The sequence below is a fragment of the Oncorhynchus gorbuscha genome, linkage group LG14 (genome assembly GCF_021184085.1).
Source record: "Oncorhynchus gorbuscha isolate QuinsamMale2020 ecotype Even-year linkage group LG14, OgorEven_v1.0, whole genome shotgun sequence".
Taxonomy (NCBI): Eukaryota; Metazoa; Chordata; class Actinopteri; order Salmoniformes; family Salmonidae; genus Oncorhynchus; species Oncorhynchus gorbuscha.
In genome coordinates this window covers 22,705,070-22,722,171 of record NC_060186.1, presented here as the reverse complement: position 1 = coordinate 22,722,171, position 17,102 = coordinate 22,705,070, and the positions used below count along the sequence as shown (strand labels likewise).

The 17,102-nt window shown below is 46.5% G+C and overlaps 2 protein-coding genes across 6 annotated transcripts in view; both read right to left on the bottom strand.

Moving 5' to 3' along the window:
• Positions 1-229: 229 nt before the first annotated feature.
• LOC123995620 (single-stranded DNA-binding protein, mitochondrial-like) lies at positions 230-2,985 on the bottom strand. Of its 2 annotated transcripts, XM_046299255.1 has the most exons (6): positions 2,900-2,985; positions 2,304-2,376; positions 2,126-2,183; positions 1,722-1,950; positions 1,411-1,499; positions 230-1,313 (listed from the first exon to the last, which is right to left on the bottom strand). In XM_046299255.1, exons 2-6 carry the CDS (start codon positions 2,325-2,327, stop codon positions 1,267-1,269), a joined length of 447 nt encoding a protein of 148 aa, XP_046155211.1. In that variant the 5' UTR covers positions 2,328-2,376; positions 2,900-2,985; the 3' UTR covers positions 230-1,266. The 2 variants fall into 2 exon arrangements, with proteins under 2 accessions (XP_046155211.1, XP_046155210.1); XM_046299254.1 differs by lacking the exons at positions 2,304-2,376; positions 2,900-2,985 and having other exon boundaries at positions 2,126-2,210.
• Positions 2,986-3,168: 183 nt separating this feature from the next.
• Positions 3,169-17,102, bottom strand: part of lg14h12orf56 (linkage group 14 C12orf56 homolog) — a 29,103-nt gene continuing 15,169 nt past the window's right edge. Inside the window, exons 4-14 of one of the 4 annotated variants that reach the window (XR_006831871.1) lie at positions 8,531-8,972; positions 8,263-8,348; positions 7,868-8,012; positions 7,537-7,628; positions 6,943-7,032; positions 6,712-6,832; positions 6,035-6,109; positions 5,832-5,909; positions 5,519-5,697; positions 4,880-4,972; positions 3,953-4,084 (exon numbers count right to left, since the gene is read on the bottom strand). Coding sequence is in view for 2 of the 4 variants with exons in the window: in XM_046299309.1 (XP_046155265.1) it covers positions 3,970-4,084; positions 5,519-5,697; positions 5,832-5,909; positions 6,035-6,109; positions 6,712-6,832; positions 6,943-7,032; positions 7,537-7,628; positions 7,868-8,012; positions 8,263-8,348; positions 8,531-8,972 (1,423 nt within the window). In the remaining 2 variants the exon portion in view is untranslated. Of the gene's footprint in view, positions 4,085-4,879; positions 4,973-5,518; positions 5,698-5,831; positions 5,910-6,034; positions 6,110-6,711; positions 6,833-6,942; positions 7,033-7,536; positions 7,629-7,867; positions 8,013-8,262; positions 8,349-8,530; positions 8,973-17,102 lie in introns of all 4 variants that reach the window. The other 3 variants (XR_006831872.1, XM_046299309.1, XM_046299310.1) reach the window with 3 other exon arrangements.

Sequence of the window (17,102 nt, the reverse complement as noted above, 5' to 3'; positions counted from 1 at the left end):
AGAAAGACAAGAATTCTTCGTTCTTAAAACACTGCCTCCCCGGAAATGCAAATCAACCAATCAAGTTAAAGCCTTAAAAAAAAGCACTTGAATAGCCAATTTACTGCAATAACTTCAACCGCAACTCTAGAGTAGTCTGCCAAGGAACAGGTCAAAGAGGACATTCTGCAAAGAAACATGAAATTATTCCACTAATGTGTAGATATTGAAATTAAGAGAAAGGCAAAAGTTCTGGGGGGATATTTTTTTATATTCTACATGATACATACAAGTACATTAAAACAACATGCGTATAACATTTGCCCAAACAGAATGGAGGTGAGAATCTGGTGTCTGGTTTCCGAAGGGAAAAAAACAACAACTTTAAAGTGGAATGAAACCGAAAATAAACAAATAGTTACAAGTTTCAAACTATCTTTGAAATAGAACAGAAAGACATGCTTCGAAGAAAACAGGTGGTATAACATTCAATATGAAACTGGCACAGTCATAGTTTTGGGTTCAGCCTTATGTCAGTCACACATCACCCATTTATTTTTTCTCATTTGTGATTTGGCTTCTCTGGGGAAACAAGTGTAAGTCCTCACCTTTAAGGCATGATCCTTTTCTTCCTGCATTGAACTGCAGTTCCATTAGTTGTACTCCACCAATAATACCACAAATGAGCATAAACTAAGATTAGTAACAATTTTGGTGGCTAAAATACATACGTGTAACCACACGTTTAGGTATACCCTGGCGCACTCAGAATGATAGAGTACTTTAATACTCATAAGCATGTTTTAGCATGGACAGTGCCATTGAGGACATTGACCATTTTGAAGTAGTCAATTGGATGGTACCTCCTATGGGTTAAGGAAGGATCACATAATTCAATCCAGGTCATCAGCCAATGAATTATACTCGTGAGCAAACATTCCATAACTGCAGGTTATCCCCAACCTTGGGTTTATACCTGTTCCAACAACACACCCTAGGTGGCAGTACAAACCCTTTCAGTTTGTTTACCAACTCAGAAGTAGTAGAAGAAAATTGATAACTTCAAAATGGAGATGGACTCAATGGAACTGCCCGTGCACTCACCGACAAGGGACAGATAGTCCTCTATCACTCTTTCATTCTTTACAGTCAGAGAGGTTTTGCTCTGTGTTCTGTCCCATTTAGATAGCAGGCACACAGCTCCAACAGTCAGTTGATATATAGACACTAGAGTAGCTACACAGAAAGAGCTTCAGTCTTCCTCCTAGATGAAGTGTGCCACTTCCTTCATTGGTCCCTCCCTCGAATGTTGTCGCTTAAGAATACAATGTTGTCTGTAGAAGGGAAAATAATCACATTTTTTAATTGTTATGAAAATATAAAATGTCTGTGAATGTGAAATGTGTCTGAGTGGGTGTTCCCCTCTCTCACCTGCAATGATGGTGGTAGCCTGGCGTCTGACGTTGTTCTTGTCTACGTACTCCCCGTAATCCAACTTCCCCTCCACCAGAACCCTCGACCTAGAGCGGGGGCACACAGACCCAAGGAATGTGTTACTGATATAACGTTTTCTGCAGATTGTTATAAGACCAATTATCACCTGTGTGTTTACGGCAAAGACACTTCTAAGTAGATAAGACGGAAAAACATTTACTTATCAGGCTCCTAGTCCCCAGAAAAACAGAAACAGCCTGAGAAATTGACAACCCACCGTATACAGGGTGACAGAGTGAAGAACATACCCTTTCTTGACATACTGGTAGGCCACATCCCTCAGACCAGGCTTGAAGATTGACACACGATGCCACGTCGTCTTCTGGCTGACATCTCCTGCGGGAGACGTCTCTACGTCCCCGGAGCGCCACATCTCATTGGTTGCCATGGAGAAAATGGTGACGGGGTTCCGTCCCTCCACCTGTCTCATGACAGGGTCCTGCCCCACGCGGCCCAGCAGTTGGACACGGTTAATCGCTGTGGGGTGGAGGAGGGGGTGCACACATGTCAAAGCCACAGGGGAAGACATTAAGGAGTGCACACGTCAAAGCTATGGGGGAAGAAAGAGGAGCGGACAGACATCAGCTGGTCTGGATTGTTTGTGATCAATAGAGGAGAAACCTGAGAAAGTGCCCTGACAGTCTATACTCACATCTCTCCAGGATCAGGCTGGTGTCTGTAGACTGGTGTCTAACCAGCTGCCTGAAAACCTGCAGGGAAGAGGCATAAAGACACATTACACTACAATCAGCCAAGGAGTCACAGCCACAAAAGTACAGTAGAGTTGCGATTAAGGGGGAACAGCTGGAGTAGGTGTGTTGCACACTTACCTGTGCTGCTCCGTTTCTCAACATCCCCTCTGTTTGCTGGACGTACTTTATGGCAGCAAAGTGGACAGACAGACTGTAAGAAAGAGTATCAAATTGACTTCCTCTCAAGATGAGGATTAGTTAGAGCTTTAATCCTGACTAACAGCCAGCAAGTTACATGGACACAATTGTCTTTATTCTATAGTCACACCGGTCATATCTGGGTAGCTGTCCCAGTGGGTAACGTTATCTAGATATAGTATCATTATTCAAATACCTAAATCTAAGATAATAATAGTAACGTTAGCCTACCGCCTGCTGCTTGAACTATGTCTAGTGTGGTTAGCTAGCTACATGGTCTCCACAAAGATCATTTGTATCGCATTATAACCATGTGTAAATGGCTTGCTAACGCTACATTGTAATCTCTACTACTGATGTTACGGTCATGCCCCGCCAGCTCGCTACATTAGTTGCAATGAGAGTGGATAGATAGCTACTAATAGGGAAGAGACATGAACTGCCATAAAAAGTAGACTTGTCCCACAAATTTTTAGCATGCTTGTTGTTTATCATTATATCTATCTAAGGATATACAGAAAGTTCATTCAACTTACATGATGCAGAAACCGAAATCCTCAGTCCATGCTCCTTCCGGTCCGTCGCTAATATAGGTCCGTGGATCATTGTAGAAAGCAATAGAGTGTTCCGCTCATACTTGGGGCTGGATCAAATACTTTCAAATGACAATTTTTAAGTTGATGATGAAGAATTATATATGTGGGGGACATTACATAACCTGTAGGTTTTATTTCCAAATAGTATGGATGTTGTCTCCCGCGAAGCTGCGCAAAACAAGATATGAACAATAGAGCTGGTAGGTAGTATATTTATTTTAGATCATTTAACAAGGTTGAGTTCTAGAAAACCTTTGGTTACAATCCTTCGCTCACAGAGAGTACTCAGATGATGATATACAATAAAATCTAAATAAATGCATACAATTCTGAATCAAAACAAATAGATAATGTGTCTAAGTAAATACTGAACACAGGGTCTTACAAATCAGTAGGCCTTTATAATTTACTACAGTAATAAGGTACATATTTGGAACATGCATTTTGCTCAACAAGTGGCATTTTTATTCATTTCTAGTGTAAGCTGAATATTCTAGAAAGTGAATTATGCAGTACCTTGATTACATTCATTAATTTTTATTACAACCAATCTGACCATTCTGACTGTCATTACATGACAGTTAACCTGAGAACAAGGCCATGTGTAGGAGAGACGAGAAGAGAGTGATGCCTCGCATCGTATTTATCTCCACCTCTCTCAGGTGTAAAGGGAAACTTCTAAGGTCCTTCAGAAAGCACACACCACTCAGACAAAGGCACACCTTCCCAGAGCATTGTCCTGTCCCTATGTTCTGTGAGAGAGTTTGATAGAGTATATGTCCAATTGACCATCCTCTGTGACCCAAATCGTCCTCCAATGACCCAAATTAAGAAGAAATGTGATTGTAGCTGTATTCTCATATCTCACTACCCACATCTCACATGCACAGGGCCCACTTTGGGTCCCGACCCATAGTTTAAGAAACCCGGATATACAGTATACTTCTAAAAAATATATGACATTAAGTACATCTGTCTATGAATCGAGGAAATTCATGTAGTGTATGTGGTCAGGACTTCTGTATGATAAGTCCCAGCAGTTGAGAGACGAGGCGTAGAGCAGGCTGGCTGATGGGGTAGTCGGGGGGCAACTTCTCCTCCACACAGGGCAGCTTCACATAATACCTGCAAGAGAATACCGTAAAATATGGAAGATATACACAATTCCATTACCCGTAAGCTGGACAGTGTAGTACAATGTATACAGTATATACAATACCATTACCCGTAAGCTGGACAGTGTAGTACAATGTATACAGTATATACAATACCATTACCCGTAAGCTGGACAGTGCAGTACAATGTATACAGTATATACAATACCATTACCCTTGAGCTGAACAGTGCAGTATATATATATATATTCTTTTTTTAATCATCTGTCCATAGAACATCTTCCTAGTGTCTTGATGATCATCCAGGTGCTTCCAAGGACTTTTTGGCAAACTTGAGTCAACTCTTTTGACGACATGGGTCCCATTATGTCTGGCGAAAACCAAACACTGCATTCTACAGTAAGCAGCTCTTACCAACGGTTAAGCACGGTGGTGGTAGTGTGATGGTTTGGGGTCAGCATGGTGGTGGTAGTGTGATGGTTTGGGGTCAGCATGGTGGTGGTAGTGTGATGGTTTGGGGTCAGCATGGTGGTGGTAGTGTGATGGTTTGGGGTCAGCATGGTGGTGGTAGTGTGATGGTTTGGGGTCAGCATGGTGGTGGTAGTGTGATGGTTTGGGGTCAGCATGGTGGTGGTAGTGTGATGGTTTGGGGTCAGCATGGTGGTGGTAGTGTGATGGTTTGGGGTGCATGTGTGATGGTTTGGGGTCAGCATGGTGGTGGTAGTGTGATGGTTTGGGGTCAGCATGGTGGTGGTAGTGTGATGGTTTGGGGATGCTTTGCTGCCTCAGGACCTGGACCACTTGCCTTAATAGGAGGAACCATTTCTGCTCTGTGTCAGAGAATTCTACAGGAGAATGTCAGGGAGTCCGTCTGTGAGCTGAACCTGAAGCGCAGCTACTGTAGGTTATGCAGCAGGACAAGGATCCAAAACATACAATCAAGTCATGAAAATGCATAAAAAGCAACACATTTGAAGTTGTGGAATGTCCAGGCCTAATCCCAATTGAGATGTTGTGGCAAGACTTGAAACGACCAGTCCACGCTTGAAAATCCACAAATGTCACTGAGTTAAAGCAGTTCTGCATGCAAAAGTGGGCCAAAACTGCTCCACAACAATGGGAGACTGATGAACAACTACAGGAAGCATTTGGTTGCAGTCACTGCAGATATTGAGTGTAAGAGGGAAATCACTTTTTCACACAGGGGAATTGGGTGTTGGATAACTTTGTTAATTAAATAAATAAAATAAGCAGGTTCCCTTTATTTAATAGTAGGTTTAGATTGAAGATCTGATAACATTCAGTATCAAAAATATGTCAAAATAGAGAAAATCAGAAAGGGGCCAATACTTTTTCACAGCACTGCCATCTACAGACCACAAATGGAACAAACATTTCTAAGGCAGAGGAACTGGAACCATGTTTGACTGATTCTACCTCTCACCTGAACTCCTCTCTGTACTCCGTGCGGAGGTGCTGGCCCAGGTGGGAGCTGTACTTCAGGCAGGCAAGCAGAACCCTACAGCGCTGGAACAACAACGCAGCCTGGGACGGGCTGAGAGGGGCCTGGGACCCAGACAGGACCACTACCACCTGCCGAGCCTGGTACCCCACGAACGACAGCTGTGGAGATAGAGAGATACGGAGGGGGGGGGGGGACACCAACCATGAGACAGGTTGACAGAGGGAGATTCAACTAATCAGACGAGGTATCAAGTCATTGAAGTGGACATCCATTCAAATACGTGGAGGCTTACCAAAGAGGGATGAGGCTGCAGTATTCTCAGGATCCAGCCTACAGTCAGAAAATGCTCTGGAGACGGAGTTCGGCTGGCCTGCAGAAACAGAGTTGACCATTAGGCGACACACTGTACAGTTAATATGTATACTGGTATGCAGTATATTAGCATGCTTAGGGTGTGGGAGTTTCGTTCCATTGCCCGCTGTGAAGGGCACTCACCTCCTGACAGAGTACCACCAGTTCAAATAGCAGAGAGCACCCTGCATCCAGGTACTCCGCGAACAGGCCCTGCAGCTGACAGACAAGTTGTGATGGGAACATTTGAGATGACTAGAAGTTGATATTTCACGCGGAGGGATTAGCACGATGCTCAGCCTATTTATAGATTCCACCCCCCCCTTTCTGTTAACGCCCATCGGTTTCCAGTGTTCTGTTTGTGCAAGATTGTAGGTTGATGGTCACTCGACGTGAATGTTATGGGATAGTTCGCTCATCTGTCGACAGCGTTAGACACCAGACTGAATGTGCAAGGGCCAAGGACACGGATTATACACTGTTGCGTGGTATTAATGGCGTCCTGATGAACACTGTGCGATTCTACAGTCGCCGGCAAAGTCACTGCCTTTTTGTTTTGACTTCCTGCAAGCCTCTTGGGCTGCTGTTTACAGAACAGTTGTCTGCTGAATAGGATACTAGGGCCTTGTCAGAGAAGGCCAGTTAGACATTTTCTCTGCTTCTGGGCTGGAGGTGTTTCCCTGTTGCAACTTGTAATAAACCCGACTTGACTTTACTGCTCTTCTCTTTTGGAAATTCCTATTACACAAGTCATAAAAAACATATACACAACCACACAAAATGTTAATGTCCAACCAATTATATCCAGGGCCCACACTCACCTCTGAATGTGGGGGCGAGCCCTGTCTTGAGTCTGGGGAAACTCTCCTCGATCCCTGTGTCTGGCTCTGGAGCTCTGGGTCACACACCAATGCTAGTAACAGCCTGGCTGTCAGGGCACCTCTGCAGACAGGGACAACACACTCTCCTGTTAGCTATACCTCTGTGATATCAAGGGAGAGAGAGAGGGAAGGCATAAAGGAAGGAGAGAGAATGGGTGTGTGTGTACTCACTGCTTGGCCGTAAGCATGTTGAGTCGAGCCGGCTCGATCTCTGTCTCTCTGAACATCAAGGCCAGGGTCTGAACGATCAGAGTACACAGCCTGGACACAGGAGACAAAGAGGGTTAGGGGCAGAGATAAACCCATTTTGAGAACAGGTATGATGGAGTTTAACCATTATATTCTTGACCACTGGAGGGGGCTAGTGAGACTTGTCACCTGTCACCTACCTGACCTATTACTCCTCAGTGTAGTAGTGCCACAGAGATCCACATTAAACCCATAATCTAGTTGCATAAAGACAAAGCTGCTTAAAACCCCCAAAGAAAACCCAATGGGGTTCCTTAGTTAATCCACACTCAGGTGTTTCACAGAGGCACTGATGGTGATGTTATAAAAGATAAGAGGTAGTCTTAACCAAGGATCACTGTAGTCACTCAAAATAGTCTGTCAGCTTTGTGCACACACACACACACACACACACACACACACACACACACACACACACACACACACACACACACACACACACACACACACACACACACACACACACACACACACACACACACACACACACACACACACACACACAATGTCACTCACAGTAGGCTGTCTGCTGTGTTGGTCTCCGGCCTCTGACAGCTCCGGAGGGAGTCTTCCAGCATCGGCACCAGGAATGGAAACATGTCATTGGACTAACACACACACACACACACACACACACACACACACACACACACACACACACACACACACACACACACACACACACACACACACACACACACACACACACACACACACACACACACACACACACACACACACACACACACACACACAGTTATGTATGGAGAAAGAAGGACAGAGAAAGAAGGACACACACAGTCACAGAAACAGACACACACACACACACAGATCCATGTGATCTCACCCTCCAGAAGAGTTTCCTGAGGGTGATGCTGCGGTGTGCTGCGGTGCGGAGCTCCTGGAGGAGCAGATATAGGCTCTCCAGGCTGATGCCCTCCTGAAGCAACTCACCGCTCAGCTGTCGGAACAGGTGGGCTGTGCGCTCCCAACTACACACCGACAGGGGAGGGAGTGACCATGGAACAACATGTTGGAACAGTATCTGATGGGGGAAACTATCAACTGGGGTACAGTATCAGGGCTGTCTCTCATTAGGGCAGCAAAACAAATGTTTCTTATTGGACACGTTCAGGTGGTACCTCCCCATTTGGATCAGTTTTCTTACGTTTTGTGTCAACGGAACATGACCCTGATGGGAATACCATCAGCATCTGATAGGGGAACAGTATTTGAAAGTACCTAATGGGGGGTTGTTTCTGTGGGGAGGTGCTCAACATGACATTGCATCTCCTTCTGTAGAGGGGGTCCAACAGCAACGTCGACCTCTGGAGGAAAAACAACAACATACACACACGGTATTACAACATTATAACACACACACACACACACACACACACACACACACACACACACACACACACACACACACACACACACACACACACACACACACACACACACACACACACACACACACACACACACACACACACAGTGCATGACTCACTATAATGTAACTGTTCCAGGAGCTTTGCAGGTGCAGGTAGATCCGAGATGTAAGCGACACAGCGTACAGATGCAGCTCCGCCTCTCTCTCTCCTCCCTCCTCTTCATCCTTCTCTCCATCTCTCTCTTTGACCACCCTATCTCTCTTCAGCAGGCGAGCCAGCACCGAGCCTCTTCTCCTGGGCACCACAGGGGCCTCCGGGGGAATCTGGGTCCGGTCACCCGGGGGAGAGGGAGAGAAAGAGGGAGAGTGGAGGGAGAGGGCTGGGGCTGGGGAAACTGGATGGGGTAGAGGGCGAGGCAAGGTCAGTCTTAGACCCTGTCTCTGACCAAGTGTTTCAGGGTTAGGGCAGGAGGCTGAGCGTGTGGTCTTCAGTCGGAGCACCTCTTCCTCTTCCTCCTCCACCTCCTCCTCCTCCTCCTCCTCCTCTTCCCTGTTCCTACTGGTGAGACAGAGAGATGGTACAGTCAGTGTGACTGTGTCAGAAACACACCCACACACCTTACCTAGTCAAACACACACACACAATTTAAGCCACATTACACAACTCAGAGTAAGTTGTACTGTGGTAACGTATCGTGGCTCCTGGCAGGACAGCAACGTCATGCTGTGTTAGTCCACCAGGGGGCAGAGTGAGAGTGCAGTGAAGAGGGAGGATATTCCCCTGGCACAGAGAAACAGCTACCTGATCCTGACCTGGAACCTTGACACGGTCACTCACTCAGTAAGCCTTTCTCTCACTTTCTATTGGCTCTTCAGTTCTCTCTTCTCCCTCCCTTCTCCTCTCTTTCCTTCAACTCTCTTCGAAATCCCCACTGAGGAAGAGCTAGAGGAGGGTATCTTTCCATGTGGATGTCTTTCCATGTGCAGATTTACTGTCATGATCCTTAGAGGAAAACCAAATTATTTAAAGAGCCTGTGTCTATACAGATGTAGGGTCTTAATTTGAGCCAGTTTTCTACAGCCGGTAAATAATCCTGCAACAACAGGACATTTTCATTATTATTTTCATCTTCATTATATAATGAATGGACATTTTTGTAGGGGTTCATACCTTTTTCGTAAGGGAAAAGTCAAGAGTGACATTTCAAAATGGAAATTACAAACTTCAGGAGCATTTTTTGTTGTTGTATTTTACCCCCTTTTTCTCCCCAATTGCGTTCCTCACTCATCGCTGCAACTCCCCAACGTGCTCGGGAGAGACGAAGGTCGAGCCATGTGTCCTCTGAAACATGACCTGCCTTACCACGCTTGTTAACACCCGGACGCCAGCCGCACCAATGTGTCGTTCAACTGTAGTCAGCCTGCAGGAGCCCGGCCCACCACAAGGAGTCGCTAGAGCACAATGAGCCAAGTAAATTAACATATTTTGAGACTATTTGTCATGTTTTGTCTTATATTGTCTTGTCATTATGCTTTCCCTTCTGTTCGTTTCCCCCTGCTGGTCTTTTTAGGTTCGTTCCCTTTTTTCTCTCTCCCTCCCTCTCTCTCTTCTCTCTATCGTTCCGTCCCTGCTCCCAGCTGTTCCTATTCCCCTAATCAATCATTTAGTCTTTCCACTCCTGTTCCCTATCTTTTCCCCTGATTAGAGTCCCTATTTCTCCCCTTGTTTTCCGTTTCTGTCCTGTCGGATCCTTGTATATTGTTCACCGTGCTGTGTCTTTGTATCGCCCTGTCGTGTCGTGTTTCCCTCAGATGCTGCGTGGTGAGCAGGTGTCTGAGTCTGCTACGGTCAAGTGCCTTCCCGAGGCAACCTCCAGTTTATGATCGAGTCTCCAGTCTGTTCTCGTCATTACGAGTGGAATTGTTTTTTATGCTTTATTTACCGCTCCGATTTGTCTAGGAGCATTGCATATTTCCTTTACTGGATTAAAGACTCTGTTTTCGCCAAGTCGCTTTTGGGTCCTCATTCACCTGCATAACAGAAGGATCCGACCAAAGAATGGACCCAGCGACTACAGACGCTCGTAACACTGCCCTCGAGATCCAAGGAGCCATGCTCGGCAGACACGAGCAGGAATTGTCTGCTGCTCGTCATGCCGTGGAGAACCTGGCCGCTCAGGTTTCCGACCTCTCTGGACAGTTCCAGAGTCTTCGTCTCGTGCCACCTGTTACTTCCTGGTCTGCCGAGTCTCCGGAACCTAGGGTTAATAACCCACCTTGTTACTCCGGGCAGCCCACGGAGTGCCGCTCCTTTCTCACCCAGTGTGATATTGTGTTCTCTCTCCAACCCAACACATACTCTAGAGAGAGAGCTCGGGTTGCTTACGTCATATCACTCCTTACTGGCCGGGCTCGAGAGTGGGGCACAGCTATCTGGGAGGCAAGGGCGGATTGTTCTAACAGTTACCAGAACTTTAAAGAGGAGATGATTCGGGTTTTTGACCGTTCAGTTTTTGGTAGGGAGGCTTCTAGGGCCCTGGCTTCCCTATGCCAAGGTGATCGATCCATAACGGATTACTCTATAGAGTTTCGCACTCTTGCTGCCTCTAGTGACTGGAACGAGCCGGCGCTGCTCGCTTGTTTTCTGGAGGGACTCCACGCAGTGGTCAAAGATGAGATTCTCTCCCGGGAGGTTCCTTCCAGTGTGGACTCTTTGATTGCTCTCGCCATCCGCATAGAACGACGGGTAGATCTTCGTCACCAAGCTCGTGGAAGAGAGCTCGCGTCAACAGTGTTTCCCTGCTCCGCATCGCAACCATCTCCCTCCTCTGGCTCAGAGACTGAGCCCATGCAGCTGGGAGGTATTCGCATCTCGACTAAGGAGAGGGAACGGAGGATCACCAACCGCCTGTGCCTCTATTGCGGACTTGCTGGACATTTTGTCAATTCATGTCCAGTAAAAGCCAGAGCTCATCAGTAAGCGGAGGGCTACTGGTGAGCGCTACTACTCAGGTCTCTCCATCTAGATCCTGTACTACTATGTCGGTCCATCTACGCTGGACCGGTTCGGGTGCTACATGCAGTGCCTTGATAGACTCTGGGGCTGAGGGTTGTTTCATGGACGAAGCATGGGCTCGGAAACATGACATTCCTTTCAGACAGTTAGACAAGCCTACGCCCATGTTCGCATTAGATGGTAGTCATCTTCCCAGTATCAGATTTGAGACACTACCTTTAACCCTCACAGTATCTGGTAACCACAGTGAGACTATTTCTTTTTTGATTTTTCGTTCACCTTTTACACCTGTTGTTTTGGGTCATCCCTGGCTAGTATGTCATAATCCTTCTATTAATTGGTCTAGTAATTCTATCCTATCCTGGAACGTTTCTTGTCATGTGAAGTGTTTAATGTCTGCCATCCCTCCCGTTTCTTCTGTCCCCACTTCTCAGGAGGAACCTGGCGATTTGACAGGAGTGCCGGAGGAATATCATGATCTGCGCACGGTCTTCAGTCGGTCCCGAGCCAACTCCCTTCCTCCTCACCGGTCGTATGATTGTAGTATTGATCTCCTTCCGGGGACCACTCCTCCTCGGGGTAGACTATACTCTCTGTCGGCTCCCGAACGTAAGGCTCTCGAGGATTATTTGTCTGTGTCTCTTGACGCCGGTACCATAGTGCCTTCTTCCTCTCCGGCCGGGGCGGGGTTTTTTTGTTAAGAAGAAGGACGGTACTCTGCGCCCCTGCGTGGATTATCGAGGGCTGAATGACATAACGGTTAAGAATCGTTATCCGCTTCCCCTTATGTCATCAGCCTTCGAGATTCTGCAGGGAGCCAGGTGCTTTACTAAGTTGGACCTTCGTAACGCTTACCATCTCGTGCGCATCAGAGAGGGGGACGAGTGGAAAACGGCGTTTAACACTCCGTTAGGGCATTTTGAGTACCGGGTTCTGCCGTTTGGTCTCGCCAATGCGCCAGCTGTTTTTCAGGCATTAGTTAATGATGTTCTGAGAGACATGCTGAACATCTTTGTTTTTGTCTACCTTGACGATATCCTGATTTTTTCACCGTCACTCGAGATTCATGTTCAGCACGTTCGACGTGTTCTCCAGCGCCTTTTAGAGAATTGTCTCTACGTGAAGGCTGAGAAGTGCTCTTTTCACGTCTCCTCCGTTACTTTTCTCGGTTCCGTTATTTCCGCTGAAGCCATTCAGATGGATTCCGCTAAGGTCCAAGCTGTCAGTGAGTGGCCCTTTCCAAGGTCACGTGTCGAGTTGCAGCGCTTTCTAGGTTTCGCTAATTTCTATCGGCGTTTCATTCGTAATTTCGGTCAAGTTGCTGCCCCTCTCACAGCTCTTACTTCTGTCAAGACGTGTTTTAAGTGGTCCGGTTCCGCCCAGGGAGCTTTTGATCTTCTAAAAGAACGTTTTACGTCCGCTCCTATCCTCGTTACTCCTGACGTCACTAGACAATTCATTGTCGAGGTTGACGCTTCAGAGGTAGGCGTGGGAGCCATTCTATCCCAGCGCTTCCAGTCTGACGATAAGGTTCATCCTTGCGCTTATTTTTCTCATCGCCTGTCGCCATCTGAACGCAACTATGATGTGGGTAACCGCGAACTGCTCGCCATCTGCTTAGCCCTAGGCGAATGGCGACAGTGGTTGGAGGGGGCGACCGTTCCTTTTGTCGTTTGGACAGACCATAAGAACCTTGAGTACATCCGTTCTGCCAAACGACTTAATGCTCGTCAAGCTCGTTGGGCGTTGTTTTTCGCTCGTTTCGAGTTTGTGATTTCTTACCGTCCGGGTAGCAAAGAACACCAAGCCTGATGCCTTATCCCGTCTTTTTAGTTCTTCTGTGGCTTCTACTCATCCCGCGGGGATTCTTCCTTATGGGCGTGTTGTCGGGTTGACAGTCTGGGGAATTGAAAGACAGGTTAAGCAAGCACTCACGCACACTGCGTCGCCGCGCGCTTGTCCTAGTAACCTTCTTTTCGTTCCTGTTTCTACTCGTCTGGCTGTTCTTCAGTGGGCTCACTCTGCCAAGTTAGCTGGTCATCCCGGCGTTCGAGGCACTCTTGCTTCTATTCGCCAGCGCTTTTGGTGGCCGACTCAGGAGCGTGACACGCGCCGTTTCGTGGCTGCTTGTTCGGACTGCGCGCAGACTAAGTCAGGTAACTCTCCTCCTGCCGGTCGTCTCAGACCGCTTCCCATTCCTTCTCGACCATGGTCTCACATCGCCCTTGACTTCATTACCGGTCTGCCTTTGTCTGCGGGGAAGACTGTGATTCTTACGGTTGTCGATAGGTTCTCTAAGGCGGCACATTTCATTCCCCTCGCTAAACTTCCTTCCGCTAAGGAGACGGCACAAATCATCATCGAGAATGTGTTCAGAATTCATGGCCTCCCGTTAGACGCCGTTTCAGACAGAGGCCCGCAATTCACGTCACAATTTTGGAGGGAATTCTGTCGTTTGATTGGTGCGTCCGTCAGTCTCTCTTCCGGGTTTCATCCCCAGTCTAACGGTCAAGCAGAGAGGGCCAATCAGATGATTGGTCGCATACTACGCAGCCTTTCTTTCAGAAACCCTGCGTCTTGGGCAGAACAGCTCCCCTGGGCAGAATACGCTCACAACTCGCTTCCTTCGTTTGCTACCGGGTTATCTCCGTTTCAGAGTAGTCTGGGTTACCAGCCTCCTCTGTTCTCATCCCAGCTTGCCGAGTCCAGCGTTCCCTCCGCTCAAGCGTTTGTCCAACGTTGTGAGCGCACCTGGAGGAGGGTGAGGTCTGCACTTTGCCGTTACAGGGCACAGACTGTGAGAGCCGCCAATAAACGTAGGATTAAGAGTCCAAGGTATTGTTGCGGCCAGAGAGTGTGGCTTTCCACTCGCAACCTTCCTCTTACGACAGCTTCTCGTAAGTTGACTCCGCGGTTCATTGGTCCGTTCCGTGTCTCCCAGGTCGTCAATCCTGTCGCTGTGCGACTGCTTCTTCCGCGACATCTTCGTCGCGTCCATCCTGTCTTCCATGTCTCCTGTGTCAAGCCCTTTCTTCGCACCCCGTTCGTCTTCCCTCCCCCTCTCCCGTCCTTGTCGAGAGCGCACCTATTTACAAGGTACGTAGGATCATGGACATGCGTTCTCGGGGGACGGGGTCACCAATACTTAGTGGATTGGGAGGGTTACGGTCCTGAGGAGAGGAGTTGGGTTCCGTCTCGGGACGTGCTGGACCGTTCACTGATTGATGATTTCCTCCGTTGCCGCCAGGATTCCTCCTCGAGAGCGCCAGGAGGCGCTCGGTGAGTGGGGGGGTACTGTCATGTTTTGTCTTATATTGTCTTGTCATTATGCTTTCCCTTCTGTTCGTTTCCCCCTGCTGGTCTTTTTAGGTTCGTTCCCTTTTTTCTCTCTCCCTCCCTCTCTCTCTTCTCTCTATCGTTCCGTCCCTGCTCCCAGCTGTTCCTATTCCCCTAATCAATCATTTAGTCTTTCCACTCCTGTTCCCTATCTTTTCCCCTGATTAGAGTCCCTATTTCTCCCCTTGTTTTCCGTTTCTGTCCTGTCGGATCCTTGTATATTGTTCACCGTGCTGTGTCTTTGTATCGCCCTGTTGTGTCGTGTTTCCCTCAGATGCTGCGTGGTGAGCAGGTGTCTGAGTCTGCTACGGTCAAGTGCCTTCCCGAGGCAACCTCCAGTTTATGATCGAGTCTCCAGTCTGTTCTCGTCATTACGAGTGGAATTGTTTTTTATGCTTTATTTACCGCTCCGATTTGTCTAGGAGCATTGCATATTTCCTTTACTGGATTAAAGACTCTGTTTTCGCCAAGTCGCTTTTGGGTCCTCATTCACCTGCATAACACTATTACTGTAAAAGGCTATGTTTGTTGCATCTGTTAGTGAGAGTGCTGTACCCATTTAAGTGATATGTGGTGGTGGTCCCCTACAATGACATTTAAGGGACACAGAGTTCCAGCCAGTCTCAAATCTTTAATGGTTGAGTGGCTATAAATGTCCTTTCAGTCTGTTTTGCCATGTAGTCACTGTCAGTTTCGAAGGCTTTGTTAAGGCCTGAAGTGCAAGTGATGGAAAACATAAAATATCACTTGGTGTGCTTTAATAATTATAGAATTAAATAGTCACTATTAGCCATTTCTGATTATATTTTCAATACAATTCAACAATATAGTGCTGTATTGCTGTTTTGCTATATATCTGTATATCTACTGCATCATACTGTAAATTATGGAGCATTGTGGGAAAATATTGTGGCTCATTAGCATATTTTAGGCAAGCCTTGAAAGTGGCTGAATTTGTTACACCTGTTATCGAGAGTCCTGTACCAATGTAAGTGATATGTGGTAGTAGTTCCCTAACAATTCAATGTATATAGGGAACAGATCAAATTGGCAGCTGGCTTTTTACCTTTACAATGTCTGACTATTTATCCAGGTCCATTCGATCTGTTTTTCCCTGCCAGTTTGGAAGCCTTTGCTTAGGCCTCTTGAAGTGCAAGTGATAAAACAGCTAATATTCATGAATATGCTGTAATACGTAAACGCCTACAGCCAACCTGCTTGCTCTAATCCCTTGTAGTTACAGTAAAATAGAATAGAAAACACGTTCTAACCGTTTAATAGCCACTTTTATTGTATTGTACTCTGTTTCATTGCTCTGGCATGAAGTTACTGTGAATATGTCGATAAATATATTGCCTCTATCCAGAGATAGTCAGAGATATATCACGAGATGTCTTGTTGTAATAAAAATTATTTTGAAGACCAATGTATCCTTAACTACAAAAACATTTTCAGTAACGATTACAGATTTTCTTTACTTGCTATGACTGTGATATATATATACAGAAATATATGTATATATTTATTTTTTAGCAACCTTGGTTGAAACGTAAGTTTATAAGGACAAGAGCGCCCACTAAATAACCAAAATGAAATTCTGCAAAGGACACTGGGTAATGTATAACTGCATGGGAAATTCCAGTAATATACTGTAAATTAGATTACAGTAACATGTTTATTACTGTAAAATGTATTACAGTAGCTGTACTGTGAAATGAATTACAGTAACTTACTCCTGGCCAATTGCTGCCAGTAAGTTATTGTACATTTTACAGGAAATGATTCACAGTGTAGGTTTGGGGCATCATATGTACTGATGCACATAGTCTACTAAGACTTCCTTGCCTTTAACTTGACATGTTACCAACAGTCTATATAGACTTTTCAACTCCTGGTGGAGCACAGTCTCAGTGTACAGTATATTGACTTGACTACATGAAGCTTGTGCCAACTTCTGTGTGTTGTATCATGCTGACAGCAGCTCCTTCATGGCTGTTACATCTTCTGATGATTACTGACACTGTTCAGAGACTGTCTCACAGCTCAGCGGATGGATGTGTGAGTTAATGACCTCCCAGGGGACAGTGTGTGTGACAGAGAGAGAGAGAGAGAGAGAGAGAGAGAGAGAGAGAGAGAGAGAGAGAGAGAGAGAGAGAGAGAGAGAGAGAGAGAGAGGGAGACCTTCCCAGAGTTAGATGGAGACAGGAAGACGTGTATGCACTAGCTGGTTAAGACACATGAAAGACCATTCCACATGCACACTGGTTCTGGTTGTCCTCTGTGGATCCAGGACAGGGAGAGAGCACTCGCATGTGCATGGACACACACACACACACA